The 18543-nt window shown below is 47.5% G+C and overlaps 1 protein-coding gene across 5 annotated transcripts in view; it reads left to right on the top strand.

Moving 5' to 3' along the window:
• Window positions 1–18543, top strand: part of CACNA1C (calcium voltage-gated channel subunit alpha1 C) — a 713310-nt gene that overhangs the window by 141457 nt on the left and 553310 nt on the right. For all 5 annotated transcript variants that reach the window (XM_090273794.1, XM_090273795.1, XM_090273796.1 and 2 more), the window contains exons 2-3: window positions 12082–12412; window positions 16788–16893. In XM_090273794.1, the coding sequence (XP_090129920.1) occupies window positions 12082–12412; window positions 16788–16893 (437 nt within the window). The remainder of the gene's footprint in view (window positions 1–12081; window positions 12413–16787; window positions 16894–18543) is intronic.

Raw genomic sequence — 18543 nt, 5'->3', positions numbered from 1 at the left:
TGGAATACTAACGCCACATTCTCCCCTCCCCCCACGTCCTAGCAAACACCATTCTGTTTTCTGTATCTGTGGATATGACTCCTCTAGGTACGTCGTATAAATAGAATCATATGGTATTTGCTTTATGACTGGCTTATTTCACTGAGCATGTTTTCAAGGTTCATCTATGTTGTAGCATGTGTTAGAATTTCATTCCGTTTTAAGAATGAATAATACTCTGGTGTATGTACAGACCACATTTCATTTATTCATTTATCTGCAAATGGACACTTGGGCTGTTTCCACCTTTTGGCGATTGCGAATGGTATTGCTATGAACATAGATGTAGGAGTACCTGTTTGAGTCCTTGCATTCAATCCTTTTGGATTTATACCAAGAAGTGGAAATGCTGGATCATATGGTAATTTTTTGAGGAAACCATGCAGCTTTTTCATCGCAGTTTGAACTGTTTTAAACATTCCCAACTAGCAGTGCACAAGGATTACAATTTTTCCATGTTCTTGCCAACACAGATTTTCTGATTTTTTTATTATACTATCCTAATGGATATGATGTGCTATCTGGCTTTGAGGACTTCCATATGAACCATGTTGAGCCCTTGGGGGTCCTGAGAAAATTCTGGGATAATAAATTAGAAAATAAACGATGACTGGAGGGTCTTATTCTCTGTGTTGCCCTTCCTAGCTCAGCAGCCCCTTAGTTTGGTAATCACTGGCAAATTGGTGACAGCTACTTAAGATAGATGAGCGCATAGTCTCTGAGGCCACCTCTCTAGGGAGGAATCCAGCCAGTGGGTGGTGGCAGGTGCATGTCCAGCTGCAGGTTATCAGCCCTGGTCTTTGAGTTCAATGGGAAGGTGACCAGGCATGAGGACTTAGTGGGGCTTTGACCAGTGAGGGAGGGGTGGTGGGAGCAGTGAGATGCCTGGACCCAAGAGTTCTACGACCTGAGTATTGAGCTCGAAAGACCTCATATGGTGCTTAGTCGAGCCTTCCCATTCTAAAAAAGAGGAAATTGAGAGCCAAAGGAGAAGTGTCATTTGCCTTGGCGCATAGAAAAAATGGGTGATATGCTAGGACTGGACTTCAGCTTTCTTGACTTCTGGCCTGGCTCTCCTCCAACCAAACTCAGGGAACAGTCAAGGTGGCTTCAGATCTATTTGAAGCTTGATACTTATCAGGCGGCAACAGTCTCAGGGGGACTTGCTTAATTTTTCCCTGCCTTCTACCTTCTTGTCTGCCAATTGTCTGGCAGAGGTTTTGTGGGGATTACTGAGATAAATGGCTTTGACTTTTCTAAATGAAAGAAGCATTATGCTTTATACAAAGCATCATTATTAAATGGCCTCTTAGTGTAGAGAAGTAAGCTAATGTGTTTCTTTTGTTCTGCTTTAACGAGAACTAGAGGTGTCCAGGAGTAGGACATCTCCACGTGTAAATATGTGCAGTGATTCCCTCCCCACACAGTGCAATCCCACCGATGGTGGAAGAATTCCAGAGCCTTTCACTGATGGAGGATGTGTGGAAATGAGCACTGTTCATGGGGGTCTCTGGAATTCTTTGTATTCTCAGTTCTCTGGATAGATTCACTTTTCCACCAATTGACACTATTAGTATTTGTATGTGAGAAACAGGAACTTTTAATAGGTGGTAGCTTAATGTGGAGGGTATACTTCTGGGGAAAATATTTAAAAAAGAAATATTTTCATGTTTTATCTCACTTCCCTGAAAATGAGGTACTCTTCTTTGGTGCCCTGAGGCTTTTTGTGTGGGCATCTGTGGAATGATTCTTATTAAGTAATACTTTATATTTGGGTAGTGCTTTCATAGACTTAATCTCATTTAGTCTTTATGATTGTCCTGTGAGGAATGTATTAGTATCTCTGTTTTACAGATGAGTAAATTGAGCCCCAGAGAAACAAACGTGTTAGGACTTGGTGGTGTGACTGGTGGGGTGGCGACCGCTGCAGAACGAGGGGCCTGGATTCTGATGCTGCGAGGCTGTGTGGTTGGAGGAAAGCCACGCACTCCCTCAGATGTCCAGTTCTGCTGGAGCTTCTTGGAAGAGCTGCGGTTATACAGATGTCACGACTCAGATGTGAGGCTGTAGCCCCGGTGTCCTGACTCACAGTCCTGGGTTCTTTCACTCCATATGCACATACCCGTACACCCTCACAGAACCAAGTTGATATTACATGGAATTGCCGTTTAAAAATCAAGATGACAAGAAAAACGAAAGGCTCTTGCCCATGTGTCTTGTATAATTTTCAAATCAACCATTTCACTGTACCCTAAACCTAAATAGTTTACAGAGTGTCACAGGTGGAGATACAGGGGTGCAGATTATCCTTTGTCCAGGGCTTAGGTTCAAGTCAACAGAGGGCCACGCAGAGGTGTGTGCCTACTGAGTTTTCATGGACTTCTTGTTGCTCTGTGGCTGGGCAGGTGCTTGTATTTTCCTGTGGTGCTGGGGCTTCTGAGGAAGAGGCTCCAGGCATGCGAAGAAGGGGGTCAGCTAGTTGCCTAGTGGGGTCCGTGTTTATCACCTTCTCCCACGGGTGGTCAACATCTGAGGCTGGTTTGGCCACACCAAATTTTGCAAGTATACTTTAAAAACACAACAAAATTTTAACTTTTTGTTTCTGATTACCAGGAATTATATATTATACAGAATTTAGCTAATGTAATAAAAATAGCTAGTACTTATAAAGTTCTTGCTTTCAAGCAGTATTCTGAGTTTTACAGTTATTAACTCATTTGCTTGTGTCAGCAGTATTGTGTGGTAGCCACTGTTATGATCTCTGTTTTACGGACTTGCAGCCTCAGGTGCAGTGGGGTTGCGGGTTGGTGCAGTCATGCAGCTAGTAACTGGCAAAGCCTGAATTTGCATTCAGTCTACCAGGATCCCGATTCCATGGCCTGTGTGGTAGGCGGGTCTGCCTTTCTGGGAACAAGTCTAACTCGCTTCCTAAAGATAACCACTATTAATATTTTCATGTGCTTGTTTTAGTCTTTCTTCTATGAAAAAAGATGTCTCTTGAATTGGGGTCCTACTGTGTATATTTTTTGGACTGTTTCTGTTGCTTAAAATTATGTTCTGGAATTTTTTTTATATCATTTTGCAAAAACATAATTTTCGTGGCTTCCTAAAATTCCATCATATGGATGTGCATTGATTTATCTAACCAGTCCCCCGATGATGGGCTTTTAGGTGATTTCCAATTTGGTGTTGCTATAATTCATGCTGTGGTGGCTACCCAAGCAGGCATATTGTTTGCCAGATTCTCCAATTAGCCCTTTAGGATAGCTTCTGAGAAGGGAGGTGAAGTGTTCGAATTTCTTAGAAACTCTCGTTAGGAGTGCTAAGTAGCTTTTCTGACAGAGTTCATCAGCTCGTGGTCCCCTCTGGCAAAGTGGAAGAGGTCTGGGCAGGGAGCTGGACCTTCTTTCTTGAAGAGCAGAAAGGCTTATGGCCATGAGGGGCTGAGGCTCTGAGCTCTGAGCTCCAAGCTGTAGCTGGGTCACACCTCTGCTGCAGGACCGCTCTGCTGTTCTGAGCCAGACCACTGGCCATGGCTGGGCATTCAAAGGCATCAGTGAGAGGAGTTACTGCTGGTTCCCAAAGGTGGCCTGCCCACTTCAAGGGGTGGCAGTAAGCAGGTTGGGTGAGGATTGGCCAAGCTTTCCTGTCACCTGTCCTTTCACATGTTGAGAAGGAAGGAGGTTGAGGCCACTGACTAGACTAAAAACTGTCCTCCCAAGATAGCACTACCTCATATGTTCTAGTTCTGGTGATTGGGAAAGGTGCAGTCACTCTGTGTCTCTGTTTTCCGAAACAAACAAACAAACAAAAAGGAGCCAAATCTTGGAGTGTAGCTCCCTAATGTAGCAGAGGAGAGGAGGGTTGGGGTTAGGTCCCAGCAGTGCTGTGCAGGCTGCTCCGGCACTCTGTCCTGCTCTCCGTGGCCCCTGCTCATCCCAGACATCAACAACCTAAAGGATTTCCCATTTTTCTAGATAAGCATCTGAGCTCAGTCAGGCTGGATCTGTCTTAACACTACAAAGTCTCCTCTCTGTTATACTTAAAAAGCTGAAATGCTCACTTTTGATAAACTTGAAATGATTCTCCACTAGGTCCTGTTATTTAGGTTTGCCATCCCAGGTGGTGGGTAATAGGTAGGTGCCTTCATTCAGATAGCAAGAAGTTCCCCTCCTCTCCCTGCTTGGAAACAAATTAAAGAAATATTTTATTATTATGGCGATTTATTATCTTTGGTTGGAAAGTATGATTTAGCTGTTTGTATCTATTCTTTTGTTTTCTGCCTGCTTTTCTTCCTTCTGTTTTCTGATATCAATATGACCTGAGCACCCTGGGGAAGTGGTTTTATGATTAGAGTCTTCTAGTCGAGGTAATGTTGGCTTCTAGTCCTCTGCAGATGAGGCTAGTTTACTTCTCACAGGAGTCTGTCCTAGGATTCCTTTTCCTCTCTTTTCCTCCTTTGACTAGCTGCACTGTGAAGAACAGAAAAAAAAAAAAAAGCTTTGTTTCTCTGAATCACTAGAAGGAATGGGCACCAGTTGCTTCATGAAATGCTCTTCCGGTTGTCCTGGGCTTTTGAAATGCTCTAGGCTTTCTGCGTTGGCCCCTGGCCATCAGAAAGAAGTGGATGTAGACTAGAAAAGAAACAGTTTTTTCTAAGGCAGCACCAATTGGTTGAGTCTGGGAGATGGCCACAGATGTCCTTATCTCTTCACTGTCTTCTTGTTTTAGAGCAGCTTTGATTACTTATGGTCATGGGCCTGTTCTGAGCATCCCTGCTTCTCATGAGCTGTGTTTGTAGCAGGGTGAGGGATGAAGCAGGCAGGAAGAATAAGAGAATGCTGCTGAAAAGAGTGTGAAGACAGCTCAGGTAAGACGCAGAGGCGGCAGATGGACAGCACCATGGCTGAAATGCTGAGACAACCCTTTGGGGGCTTGCTGTGGAGAGAAGCCTTACATTCCCATTGGGATGTCTTAGGCCCAACTGAGGTGCGGGAAGATGTCAGCTTCCTCATCTGCCCATTGAGTCACTTGTCAAGAGTATTAGCTACTGCAAAATGACTTCTGGTTTCTATGTTGTTTGTTGGGTCTTAGAATGTCTTACGCTTTACATAGGTAGTTATTTTCTGATCAGAAAATCCACCCACCCATCAGAATCTGAATCAGTTCTTGATTGCTTTTTTTTTTTTTTTTTTTTTAAGTTTCTTTACAAATTAGAATTAGGTGCTCTGTTAGTCCTGTTTTCCATGTCTCACACCTGGTTCCTCATTGTGCGCTTTCCATTATGACTTCCTCTTAACATACGCCTGTGCTGTCCGCTGTGGTGGCTGTTAGCCACATGTGGCTACTTAAACGTAAATTCAATAAAATTAAAAATGTAGTTCCTTGATTGTACTAGCTACATTTCAAGTGCTTAGTAGCCATGTTGACTGGTGGCGACCATATCGGACATCCCAGAATTACTGATCATGTTCATGATTGTAGACATTCTGTGGCACAGTACAGCTGTGGATTATATGGTTCAGACCCACAACAGACACTGCTATAGACATTTTAAGAGGAAAGATACTTAATACAGGAATTACAGGGCTTAGAAAGTAGTTGGAAGGGTTGGGAGAACAGGCTCTAGGCTGGGTCTCCAGGAGTGACCCCCAGAACAACACTCAGAACTGGCCTTCTGAGAGGACTGGGACTTGGGGAAAATTAGGAAGCTGGGGAATCGGACTGTCGCTGTGGCAAGAGCTGGATCACACCGTCTCATCCCGGTTCCAGGGATCAGGAAGCCATTGCCAAAACCTTGCCGGCTCTGTAGCAGTGAAACAGATACCCTCCCCATCTGACTTAATTTCAGTTCTTGAGTTGGCCAACCCCATACTCACATCAAGAAGTCCAGCTGCAGGGGAGACTGGAGATTGTAGTTTTTAGCTCTCTAGCCTCTACAGGACAGGAGGGCACAGCAGAAGGAGGTTGGAAGAGCATCTGAGTTCGCCAGTCCACCAGTCCACTACACCTGCCACATGGTGCTGAAGCCTGACCTGGTTCTTTTGGGGATGAGTATGGCTGGGCTTGAAGTTACAGGTCCTCGGGTATCTTCTAAGTCCAAGACACAGTATCTTCCCTGTCTGAGTTTCCTGGATATCTCTGTAATGCACTAGATAGAGAAGATTAATGGCCTCCTGTTTTCTAGTTATTTAGCCTTTAATGGGCAGAGAAAGTGTAGTTTCTGTTTCAGGTTGGCTGCTACACTCTTAAAGGGAATGTGGGCCCCTTGTCACTACAATGAGATAACAGACATTTCTTTTTCAGGTTGGCTGCTACACTCTTAAAGAAAATGTAGGCCCCATGTCATTACAATGAGATGACAGATAGCAGGAGCCAAATGGGCTTCTGCAAAGATCTTTGGTGAAACCTGGGTCGAGTGAAAGCATTTCCTTTGCAGTGTAGGGATTGCAAAGGGAAAGAATGGTCAGTACTTTAGGAGAAATACATGTATAGTTCTCTCCTTTCCAGGGATGAACTACTATTTCTTGCTCTTCATAAATCAATCTTGGCTGTATCATAGTTGTGTGTACAGGGACTGGTCATTAGTAATTTCTTTTGTGCATGTCTGAAGGAACTAAGGCTAAAGATGGAGGCTGTGTCTTATCCCATGCATGTGCCTAATCAGGGTCCCCTTTATGGTGCTGGGGGTTGGGATCTCTCTTAAACGGTGGTATGGAGCAGGAGATGGGAAGCACACTGGCAGCTAGGGTTTGAGCTCTGCTTATTGAGATTGTGGAATCAGGGTTGGAGGTTTTGAGAAGGAATCATTTAAGCCCCGACCTGAAGTGTGAGAAGGAATCACCAAGCAAAGAGCAGAAGGAAGAACATGTTCAGTGTGTGCAAAGGTGCAATGGTAGACAAGAACTGAGCATGTGTGAGGGGTGAAGTGAGGCCAGTATGTCAGAAGTGCATGAGACCAGCCAAGAGAGTAGTGAGATGAGCTCAGAGAAGTGGGCCAGGGCCAACCTAGGCAGGCTTCATAAATCATGTAGAGTCTGGATTTTGAAGAGATTTAACTAGGAGAATGGCAGGGCCTGATTTATGATTTTTATATCTAAAAGGTCACTCTGACTGCTGCATGGAGATTGGATAGGGGATAGGCAAGAGAAATGAGAGAAATGTCAGGGAGCTACTGCAATGTCCTGGGCAAGAGATGGACGATGGCCTGATCGAGGGAGGTGGCATGGGAGGTGGAAGTCATTGCTCACAGCCTCTTCTCTCAGATATTCTCCTCCGTACCATATCCAAGAAGTTAGCATAAGGGCCTCAATAAGCCCATCCTTGAGGGCTGAGACAGGCTGACTCATGGTGTTGCTGAAGTCTACTTGTCATCACTGTCAATATAGTCACTGACAAAAAGATACTGAGCATCTTCTGGGATGTGGCCCTGGATCAGGTGTGTGGATAGAGGTGGATTAAAGGGAAAAAAAATCAACCTTTTCGTCACTGAACACCTTCTGGGTCCTCAGCATCACACCTTATCCCAGAAGGTAGTGGGTACCAAGGAAGCAGAAGCCATTGCCTCCTACTTGGACTCCTCCGTGGACTTCGCAGAGGAGAATGATCTGCAGCTGACCAGGTTGTGCTGGGGTCTTGCCCTCGTCCTGTTCCCTTGGAGAAGCAGCAGCTCCTGTGTGAGGGAGGTGGGAGCTACTGCTCTCTTCAGGGAAGCTCAGCCATTTGACAAATGGGAGTCATTTTCTTATGTGTGAGAAAGAGATCACTGCTGTGGGCAGCCACCTGTTTGCGTGTGGCCTGATTTGCTGAGCTGCTGCTCTGGGGCTCATTCAGGGATGAGAGCATCAGTGGAAATAGTCTAGTAAGGCAGTAGCCAGAGCAGACTTTAAATGTGGCATCTTCTCAGCTGGCAACCAGGACTGAGAGCTTTGAATTAGCTTTATAATTTGAAAATTGGTCTCTTTGCATTGGGTGGTTTATTTTGTGCTAACAAAAGCCACCAGGGATACAGTACTGCTTGCCTTTACTCCATGGTACTGCTCCAGATTTTAAAATGTTGAGCCTGAGATGAAGCATTTTCATTCTTGGGGTTCTTGTAAACTCGTGCCCCCTTGTTGTGGGGGACCTGGTAGTATTCACAGAGCCTCCAGCCTGGGTGGGGGAAAATTGCTTTGGAGAAGGGGAGGCTAAGCTGGGCCTTGGAGTACAGCCCTAGTGGAGGAGCCTGGAGGGGCCACACCTCGCCCTCCTGTGTGTGGCTTTGTGTGGCAGTGCCCTCACTCATGTCACAGGGCTGCAGCAATGCTCAGAGCTGCCAGGACTGAATACTGAAGGCTGTTTTCTTGTCTTCCAGCTAGGGAGAGGTTGACATTCCGTTTTTCCCCATGGGCTTATTCGTATGTGCTTTCTCCAGATGGTGTGCTCCAGAGAGGTCCTTGTGCTCTGGGAACAGTTCACAATGTGAATGAGGTCACCCATGGCGTGGGGTGGCTCAGAAGGCAGCCTGCCGAGGCGTGGATTTCAGACCCCAGTTGGCTCTCTGTGGCCCTGGCCATTTAGTGCTCAGAAGCTGTGGGCTCCATACCCCATATACAGCCTTTTCAAGGCCATGGACGTGCTCTCGCATTGGTGCTTTCTGCCTTCTGCCCAAGCATTGTCCAAATGCTCCTTGGTTTTGGAACTGGCAAGTGATGCGACAGAGGGTGATTAACAATGTTTGAGGGTGAGTACAGAGACTAGAGTGAGAAGACAGTAGGAAGGTGTGAAGTGTCGAGGACTTGCGTGAGGAGGGAGTTAGGGTCTAGGAAGGCTGACGGTGGAGTCATGGCTGCCTTTATGTAGGTGAAGGAAGAGAAGTCAAAAACCAGGAATAAAATAGTCTAATAAGCGTTGTCAATGCCACAGGAAGGAAAAATGATGTACCACAGATTGAGTGGACACAATGACAGTTGCAGCCCAGTCTATTGACCCCAGTAAGACAGAGAAGAGAGTCGGCTCAGTCACTCCAACATGGCAAATAGGAACAGGGACACTTTTCACTTTCTTTCACCCCAAAGGTGCTCAGGGTTACTAAAGGGGCTGTTTGCATAGTGGATGCCATCCTGTGAAGATCATATAAACATAAAGGATGTCCTTGGGCTCAGAAATGCAGCCTCTTCAACCTCAAGGCCCATAAATCAGTAGGAGGAATGTGCTTTGCTTATTGTCATGTATGTGAGCAGGCACATGTGTATGCATGTGGATGTGTGTGTGAGATCTGAGGAGGTGGAGTATGTATAATTTAACTGTGAGTCCCGTGTGTGCTGCAGAAATGTTCCATTGTCTCACTTTGTGACCTTTAATGAGTCACACGTTCCTTTGTTTTCTCATGTGTTAAATGAAGATACTCATGCTTGCTGGTTATTAAAGCAGTTCTTGTGCTTCAGGTGCCTTTATTAATTTAAAGCCTCTCTTCTAATTTCTTTTTCCTGGGGATCTTATAAGAAAGGTGAAGGCCCATCCTTCTTGGGGTCTTCCTTGCTTGACGTGTAGGCTCCACACGGTGAGTGTAGAGAGGTATGTGGGAGACAAGACTTCTCCTAGGAAGTGTTGGGTTCTCCATGATTCTGACATTCTGCTTAATATACTTTACCCCTGGGGGTGCGCCAGCTGCCTGGAGCAGCTGGGGCAGAGGAAAGGCGCGGGGTGAAGGCAATATATGGTGAGAAGGGAGTCAGCGTCATGCTGAGAATACAGCCGTGCATTGAGTATAGCGAAGAGGCAGTTTACCAGGCCTTAGGGGATGGGGGTGGGGCTGAATGCTACAGGGACCAGATGGCAACAGTGCAGGAGGCAACTGTCAGGGGATAAAAAGTCAGTAGACCAGCTGGTATTAACGAAGACCTGATGTGCTCATCTTGGTATCATACAGGGTAGTAAATATGTGGCATCTGTGATATCATTACCTACCCTTGGTGCCATGCAGACATCACTAATCTACATGGTATGCTTTCCTATTGCACTTAGAAAAGTCTCAGAATTCTTTAAGTACAGCATTTTGGACAGTGATGCCAATCAATTGGTGTGAGAGTGGAGACTTATTGCCTGTCACTGGTGTGATGATGGAAAAGACATAGATTTTGGAATCTGGCAGAAATGACACCCCAGCCAGGTTCAAGCTTTGTGGCACTGAATGAGCATATTAGTCAGGTCTTTTTTGGTCGTCCGGGATAGTAACCCAATTCAAATGAGCTTAAACTGTTACTTAAGTCCTAACAGCAGAAAGTTCAGGGTAAGGCTGTCACCATCAGGCATGGTTGGGTGCAGGAGCCTGATGATGTTGTTAGAATCTGTCTCTAGGACAGACATTCTGTGTGTGGAAATGTTCTCACTGGCTGAGCTGGGTCATGTACTCCTCTCTGAACTGGTCCTTGTAGAGGACTAGGCTGGTGGTAGGAGTGAGAGGGTCTGAACAGCAGGTCACACTGGGAACAAAAGTTATCATAACATAAAATGTAGAAGAATTAGCTTCAGATAAGAGCTGGGGAGAGGTGGCTGGTAAAGTGTAAAGTGTTCATCTGAATCCTGCTGAGTTCCAGTGAGGAGAGGTAAGGGCTCAGCAGCTCCCTGAGCATAGGGGAGGGTTTTAGCGGGGGAACTTGGAGTGATGTCTGTGCAACTGGTCTGTCTGCTCCAGCCATAGTCTTCAGGCAAATGGACATGGCATCTTGACGCCATGTTCTCTGCCCACAGTAGCACCCCATTCCCAGCAGCCTCTCATGACCCTGATGCATCTGGGCAGTTGGCAGATCTCAAAGTCACACTTCTGTTCTGGGACATTCAGGTTTGGGCCAAGGCTGAGCTGATTACTTGGCAAACCTTGTAGGATTCTGGGGGAAGCATCAGGCTGACCAGACTGAGTATGTGTGTTGTCTTAGGGACACCCCTGAAGGCTCCAGTTGCCTTTAAACTGGAGCACTGCAGATGTCCCTACTCCGGATTTCACTGGTTCCTACTCAGGTTTCCTTCCTTCAGTGTCTCCTTACCCTACCCCATCAACCCTGCCACAGGAGGGGCTTGGCTAGGCAGTTCTGGCTTGGGGTCTCTCCTGTGCTTGCAGTCAGATGGTGATCAGAGCAGCTGGGGGCTGGCTGGGAATCTGTCCCTCTGTGTGTGGTCTCTCTATGTAGGGCTGGTGGGCTTCCTTGGGTCAACCAGGCTGCCTCATGGGGTGTTTGGCTTCTCCTAGGGCCAAAGGGAGTCAGGTGGATGAAACATTACCATCACTTCTGCTGTACTTTATTGGTTAAAACAGTTACCACAGGCCAACCCCATTTTAGGAGGAGGGAGTCTAGATCCTATTTTTCAATGGGAAGTGGATGTAAAAAAATTGACTGAAATTATTTAAAACCACCCTCCCCCAGCCCCCTCCTGTTAAACCAGCACTCAGTGCCCTGATGGGTTTGAGGCATCTGCATGTAACCTTACTTTGGTCCAACCCCCTGATTTTCTTATACTTATTTTTGTTTTTTGGAACTCAGGTGCAGAGATTTGTATAAATTATACTCTTCAATTCTTTGTGCCTTTGATTCATATAATGGCTCTCTTATTCATTCATTTTATCTCAGTATCTTATTCCCATTTCTCTCACCTTCCTTAAACATTCTGTTCTCTTTAACAAATATCATTTTGGTTTTGTGTTTTTGTATAATTTACATATATTACATTGTGTATTTATCTTTTATTGTATCCTACCTTTCTCTAGCACTGTTTCTGAGGTCCACACCTGTTTTAATACACACATCTCATGTTATGTCAGCCTAAAATTAGGCAATGAGACTAGAAAGGGGGAGTGACATTCACAAGGTCACACAGCTAAACCAGGACTAGAACAGATTTCCTGACTCTCTTTTTTCAGCATCACACACTAATGTTTCCATGTGCCACCTCCAGACTGCAATAGTTTGATATAAGGATTTCAAGCAATTGTGAGTCTGGGATCCAGGGCTTATTACAATCTCTGCTTTCTCCCTGGTGACTGTTGTCCTCTGTCTTCTCTTACAGGTTCCAACTATGGGAGCCCACGCCCAGTTCATGCCAACATGAACGCCAATGCAGCGGCAGGGCTCGTCCCTGAGCACATCCCCACCCCGGGGGCGGCCCTGTCCTGGCAGGCAGCCATTGATGCGGCCCGGCAGGCCAAGCTGATGGGAAGCACTGGCAATGCGACCATCTCCACGGTCAGCTCCACACAGCGGAAGCGGCAGCAGTATGGGAAACCCAAGAAGCAGGGCAGCACCACTGCCACACGCCCACCTCGTGCCCTGCTCTGCCTCACTCTGAAGAACCCCATCCGGAGGGCGTGCATCAGCATTGTCGAATGGAAATATCCTTTGTGCCCTGGTCTGGGCAGGGTGTGTGTCCCTGGAGCCACAGGGGGGCCAGCTCCCCATGGCCTACCATCCAGTGAGCTATGTTGTCTCTGCTGAGCCTAGAAAGTGGTTATCAGACCCATTTCATCTGCGGGGGTGCTGTGAAAATTCAGAGTTCTAGGCGTCACTCCAGACTTGATGAATCAGGATCTCTGGGGATAAGGCCTAGGAATCTGCTTGTATAACAAGCTCCTAGGCATTTGTTTGTTTGTTTGTTTGTTTTCATATAACAAGCAACATTTGAGTAAATGAGCCTAAGAGGCTATGACTTACGCTCTTACTCAGCAGAGCCTGCCCAGGAACCCACTGATATATTGGGTTAGTAGTGGCTTCATGCTGCTACCCCATAACCTTCTCTCCCTCCCATATCATGGCTCTGCCACAGTGTCATGGCCTTCCTCTCTCTATAGTGAAGGAGCCTAGGAAATTCAAGATGGTGTTGGTTAGTGACTCCAGCTCTTGGTTCAAGGACTTGGAACAATGGTTCTCAACCTTGGCTGCACCTTAGCATCACCTGGAAAGCTGTAGTGAAACAGAGGTACCTGAGCTCCACCCAGACATATTTAAAAACTCTCCAGGCGATTCTGATGTGCAGCCAAAGTGAGAACACTGGCTTCCGTTACTGAACACAGGTCCACTTTGTCTGGAAACCGGTGCCTGGGCTCTTGAGAGAAAGTGGCTTTGAAAAGGTAGGCTCTCACTATGGAATTATAGGCCCGCTGACATCATAGGAATTGTGGGTAGAGAGATGGAAAGGACCTTAAAGATCAGTAGGTCCACCCCTGACTTTCCCTAGTGTTGAAATTGAGTCCCGCAGGAGTGACTCTCAGGGTCATACGGTCAGTGACCGACAGGACTAGAACCCTGGTACTTCATGGTGGGCATTTTTATAATAAGAATTCGTTCAGGCAGGACTGCCATGGCTCCAGAGGTTCAAGATGGAGGTGTTAGGTTACATTTATGAGTTTCTATGGAAAGATTTAAAAGTTTTGGGTAGTGGTTGAAAGGCCAAAGGAGATGACTCAGGGAGAGAAGAATGTTTTTTTCCAGCAAGAAATGTTAGTTCTGTCAATGTTTGAACCCCTCAACTCAAAAGGAACTTTAAGAGAGTATAGTTCAAGGCAACTGGCTGCTCCAGAGCCGGCCAGTCTGTCCTGGGTGGCCAAGTGTGGTTCTGGTTTCTAGGTGACTGGGCAAGAGGCTCAGCTTGGGTGACCCCAGCAGGCCACTGTCTTAGCAGCTCACTCAGAACTGTGGAGTAGGGGGGCTGGGGACCCTGTATGTCAGGCTCTCCTAGATAGGGGAACAGTGAGGCCTGGAGAAGCTGCAGTACTTGCCCAACTGACAGTGGGGTTTCAAATCTGGGTTCCCCAACTCCTGACTGGGGTGGATGCTCAAGGGACACCGTCCAGCCCCACTGGGACACAGTGGAACCTGGATCTGGGGCCTGAAAACCCAACCCCTCATGGGCCCAACACCTGAACCCTGGAGCTTCAGTTTCCTCATCTCTAACGGGGAATAACCACAGCCGGCTCCCAAAGTATTAAAAGCTTCCCTAGGAGATGTGTTCAGGGAGTAATAGTTAACCTCCTGGGATGGATGGGTCCCTATGCAGGTGACATTCAAAGCCTGGGAGGAAGGGAAGAGAGGAAGGTGACAGTGATGCACAGGGCAGGTGGGGGAAGACTAGAAGAGCCAGGGCTTCCTAATGGAAGCGTCTGGGCACTGTCCATGGAAACTGGTCAGGGCCCATCACGCAGGCGTTAGCAGCTGTGTTAGCAAGGCAGTGACCCCGTGTGCCAGCTGTGGGCCACAGCCACCTCACGGCACTGACTGCCCACTTAGGCAGAGAGGTGCTGCAGCCACTCTCCCAGGGAGTGTGTCCTCCATCCATGGGAAAGGAAGGAGACCCAGCCTTGGCAGTGCTGGTTGGGTGGCATTCCCAGATTGCCTTTGAAGGGGAGCTGAGGATGGATAAGGAGATGGTCTGGTGTACTAGCCAGTCAGTGCTCTTGAAAGAGTGAAATCTCACACTGTCATTAAGAAGAGGTGGCAGTTAAAAAAATGATCTGGTTGTCCGGGTGTGACACAGAACACTTCCAGGGCTTACCTGGTCCTCTGCTGCTGATGGCTTTTCTTACCTGCCTGATTGGTTTCTTTTCTCATCATCTTCCCCAGCTTTAGCCAGTACTTCTAGCATAAGTTGATGGATGGATAGACTGAATAGGGGAGGAGGTGGAACTTTCAATTCAGGAAACACCCCAGGTGTAGCTGTCACCGACTTTGGTGAGGGACCGGGCTGACACTTAGAGGACTGGATGGGTGAGGTCTGGCTCAGCTGAGTTAATGTGCCCTTGCCGTGACAGGGGAGCACAGATGACAGGAACAGAACTGACCAGCCTTTGGGCTGAATGTCACCTTCCTAATCAGGAGGGGAAAGGGCAAGGAGGGAAGGCAGATGTGGTAGGAGGAGTGAAAGAACTAACTTCCTTAAAATGCATCAGGATATCTTCAGGATAGATCAGTGTAGAGATGTTCTTACAAACCCAGACTCTGGGGCCAGCCTTTTTGGGTTTGAACCCCACCCTTCCATGATCTCTGTGACCTTGGACAGGTTAACTATTAACCTTTTACTTAGAAATGGGGATAATAGTTGTACATTCCATTCAGGGTGTTTGTGTGGAGCAGTTAGAACAGTGTCTGGCACAGAGTAAGCTCTCAAGAAATATTAGCTGTGCCCTTACTGTTACCATCACCATTGTCATCATCAAAATCACCACCATCCTCACTTGTCCCTTGGCCAACTCTAGGGGCAGTGGGGGTGTTGGAAAAGATGAGTCAGTAGGTCTGGTTCTGGTCCTGGCTCTGCTATTTGCCAACTTTGGATCTGGGAGAGCTTGTTTTATTTTCTATGTCTGTTAAGCAGGGAGGTTGGGCAGGCCCACCACATGCCTTATTCTTGATGTCAAGACACACAGAAAGTGGCAGCCTTCCTGAGGCATGCTCGGTGAATGGACCCTCAGCTACACCCCCGTGGGGCCAAGGTGGATCAGTGACCATCATGCCTGGACTAGATAATCACTAAGGTTCCTTCCAGGCTCAGGGCTCCCCGTTAACAGAGGTCAGAGGCCATCTCTGGCAGGGGAATATTAGTCCTGGCTGGTCGGAACCTGCCGTTGGGTCTTGGGAAAGTTTCTTAGGCTCTCTGGGCCTCAGAGGTTTAGACTAGCTGCTCTTTAAGTCTCTTCCTGTTTCAAGATTTGTTAACTTGGTGAGTGCAGGTTTTATGTCCTGGGAGATGAAGCTGGTTCCTTCTCCCAGGAATGTACATCCTCCTTTTCGGAATTCCCCCTGCCAGGCTTCAGGGACTAGGCTGAAAGCTCGGCTGTGCCAGGGGTTGGGGGAGGTGAGGCTGCAAGAGCATAAACTGGGAGCTTCCTCAGAAGCTCCCCCTTTCTGGCCGTCGGCTGTGGCTGCAGGATGGAAGGGGTGGAATCCCATGAGCTCGTTCCTCTCCCGAGATTGTGTCCTGCCCTGACATTTTGACAAATCGAGGTGCAACGTCCTCCCTGGGTGCCCTGTGCTGGTGTGTGGGCCTCAGGTCATCCTGTCAGATCCTGGCACGTACCAGGGCAGGTGGGACGGGCCTACAGTGGAAGCCTGGCCCGTGGGCAGCAGGGCCCCCAGGGCCTGGTGGCCGTCCTGCCTCAGAGGCGTAGTACATGTGCTGCTGCGCTCGTGGGGGTCCCGAGGCCCTAGCCATCTTCAGGTTCTCCGGAAGCTGTTGGAGAATACGGCAGAAGGGGAAAAAAGCACTCTAGACTTCAAATTAAAAAGTTAAAAGTAAAATCTCCAAATTTCAAATGAAAAATCTTAGAAGTCTGGTTTCTGCCTCCAGTCCGCCTCTGTCCTGCTTCTCCCACCCAGAACTCAAGTCCCTGCGGGGCAGCGTGTATCCACAAGGAAAGGGCTCCTGGGGCCCTCGGGTCCTGGCTGGGGCAGGCCCTGCTCTTTAAAAGCAACCTGAGCACACATGAGAAGAAATCAACTCCAATGCAATCTAAATAAATAAAAGAAGGGGAAAAAATGTTTTTAGAAATCTGTGTTTACTCTGGCACGCGACTGGCCTCCACTGCTTTTGACATATTAGGAAAAATTTTGGCGGGGACCCATTAAAAGTGCTTAAAAAGGCATATGTTTCTTTTCAGAATACAAGGGGCTTGGAATGCATTGTTTAAACAAGATTCTTATGAATCTTTGATTCATTTAAAGACATATATGTATGTTTGTTTCACTTGTGCTTTCTGCAACATTACCTTCCTTAACTCCCTTCCTCAGACCATTTGAAATCATTATTTTACTGACTATTTTTGCCAATTGTGTGGCCTTAGCGATCTATATCCCCTTTCCAGAAGATGACTCCAATGCCACCAATTCCAACCTGGTAAGTCTGCCATCCCAAGTCTGTGCTTTTCGTGGAGGGCCGACTTGAACCCTGTGGCTTCAAGTCGGAATGTGGGAGAGCAGCGCCACGTGCGTGAGACGTGTACAGCGGCACTGCTGCGCTCACATCTTGGGGCTGCTCTGCTCTCCATTCAAACCAGCACCTGTTTTATCACAGCTTGTTTTCAGAAAGACTATGCCATCGAGGTGGCAGTGTGCTCTGGGAGAGAGTGTCAGTGTGTGTGTGTGTGTGTGTGTGTGTGTGTGTGTGTGTGGCAGCTCCTCTGGCTGCGGCCCCGTGCGGCACATGTTGCGGTGCTGGTGATTGCGGAGCGAGCTTTTATTCTCTGATCATTTATTGTTTTTAGGTTTCTTTGTTCATTGGTAGGGCTTGGTCAGGTTGCACGATAAATAATTTCTAGGAAGCTTTTAGGAAAGTTTGCTTTTGCAGCCAAGATATATTATTTAGTTAAAAAGGTCTTATTTTCTTGGGAAAGGCAGCTTTCCATTTGGACTGTTGGGAGGCCAGTGCTGGCAGTTTGGGGTTAGAATTTGTCCATGGAAAAAGCATGGAGAATGTTTACTTTTAGCTGAGTGTGAAGTCATTATAGAGGCCTCTGCTCCATCTGGGCATGGGAGGAAACGAGCTCTGGAATGCAGTTGGCAACACTGGGGCACATGGGGAAAATCCTGTCTCTCCTCCCCCTGCAGAGACACCCTCGCTTCTGTGATTCCCGTCTTCCCATGTCACCAGCGCCTTCCCTTGATTAGCAGGATTGGACTGTCAATTGCGATCCTTTCTAACAGAAGCAGCAGGGTTACAAGGTTCTCCTTTCCATTGTTGCCGGCTGCTGATGACATCATGGGTGTAATTCTATTGCCTGTTATCCTTTGACATTTTCTTTGGCCTCTTCAGCAAATAAAGCTGGTGCACGCTTTAAACTTCTCTGCTGTTTCCCAGTTTCATGGTGAGCTCCCGCTCCGTATTGGGGAAGGTGTCCGGTGTGAGCCAGGCTCTGTGTCTTATGGCTTGGCTGGGGCTGTGTGTTGGGAACAGGTTCCACAGCGGGCCAGCGAGCGCTGAGTGATGACATGGCTGGAGTCAGCAGGCAGAGCGTTAGCTGCAGTCCACATGGCTTTCCAAGGTGTGACCTTGTCTCTTAACAGGCAAGAAATCTTTACTGTGTTAAAACAGATGTAAGCAAAGCATCTCCCAAATGGCCACTGGAAAAGCAAGCATACCTTCCACCAGTGATACTACTTCTCTTTGTGTCCACATGCCCCCCGACCATGGTCCTCCAGAATCCCTACAGCTCAGCACTGAATCTGCAACTTGAAAAATAAAATAAAGAATCCATGTGTTGTCCTGAAATCAGTGAAGCTTTGGGTCTCCTCTATGCCAAAGCAGTGCTGAAAGGAGGTAGAGGAGTTTGGTTTTGTCTCAGGCTCCAGAGACGGCCCCACAGCAGCTTGCACCCCAGAATTCCCAGGAGGCCACCCAGGGAGCTGCAACAGAGGGAAGCCAGGCCTGGCTGGCCATGAGTCCTCCACCTCCAGCTGAAGAGTAAGGGTCACTCTGGATTACTCTGGAGCTAGAGTGAGGTTGCCAGGAATAGCGAATGCTGGGGGGACTGTGGTTTTTTATTTTTAT

The sequence above is a fragment of the Furipterus horrens genome, unplaced genomic scaffold (genome assembly GCF_987537825.1).
Source record: "Furipterus horrens unplaced genomic scaffold, mFurHor1.1.pri manual_scaffold_4, whole genome shotgun sequence".
NCBI classification, from domain to species: Eukaryota; Metazoa; Chordata; class Mammalia; order Chiroptera; family Furipteridae; genus Furipterus; species Furipterus horrens.
Note: the sequence above shows the minus strand (reverse complement) of the source record. Positions and strands in the feature narration are given on the sequence as shown.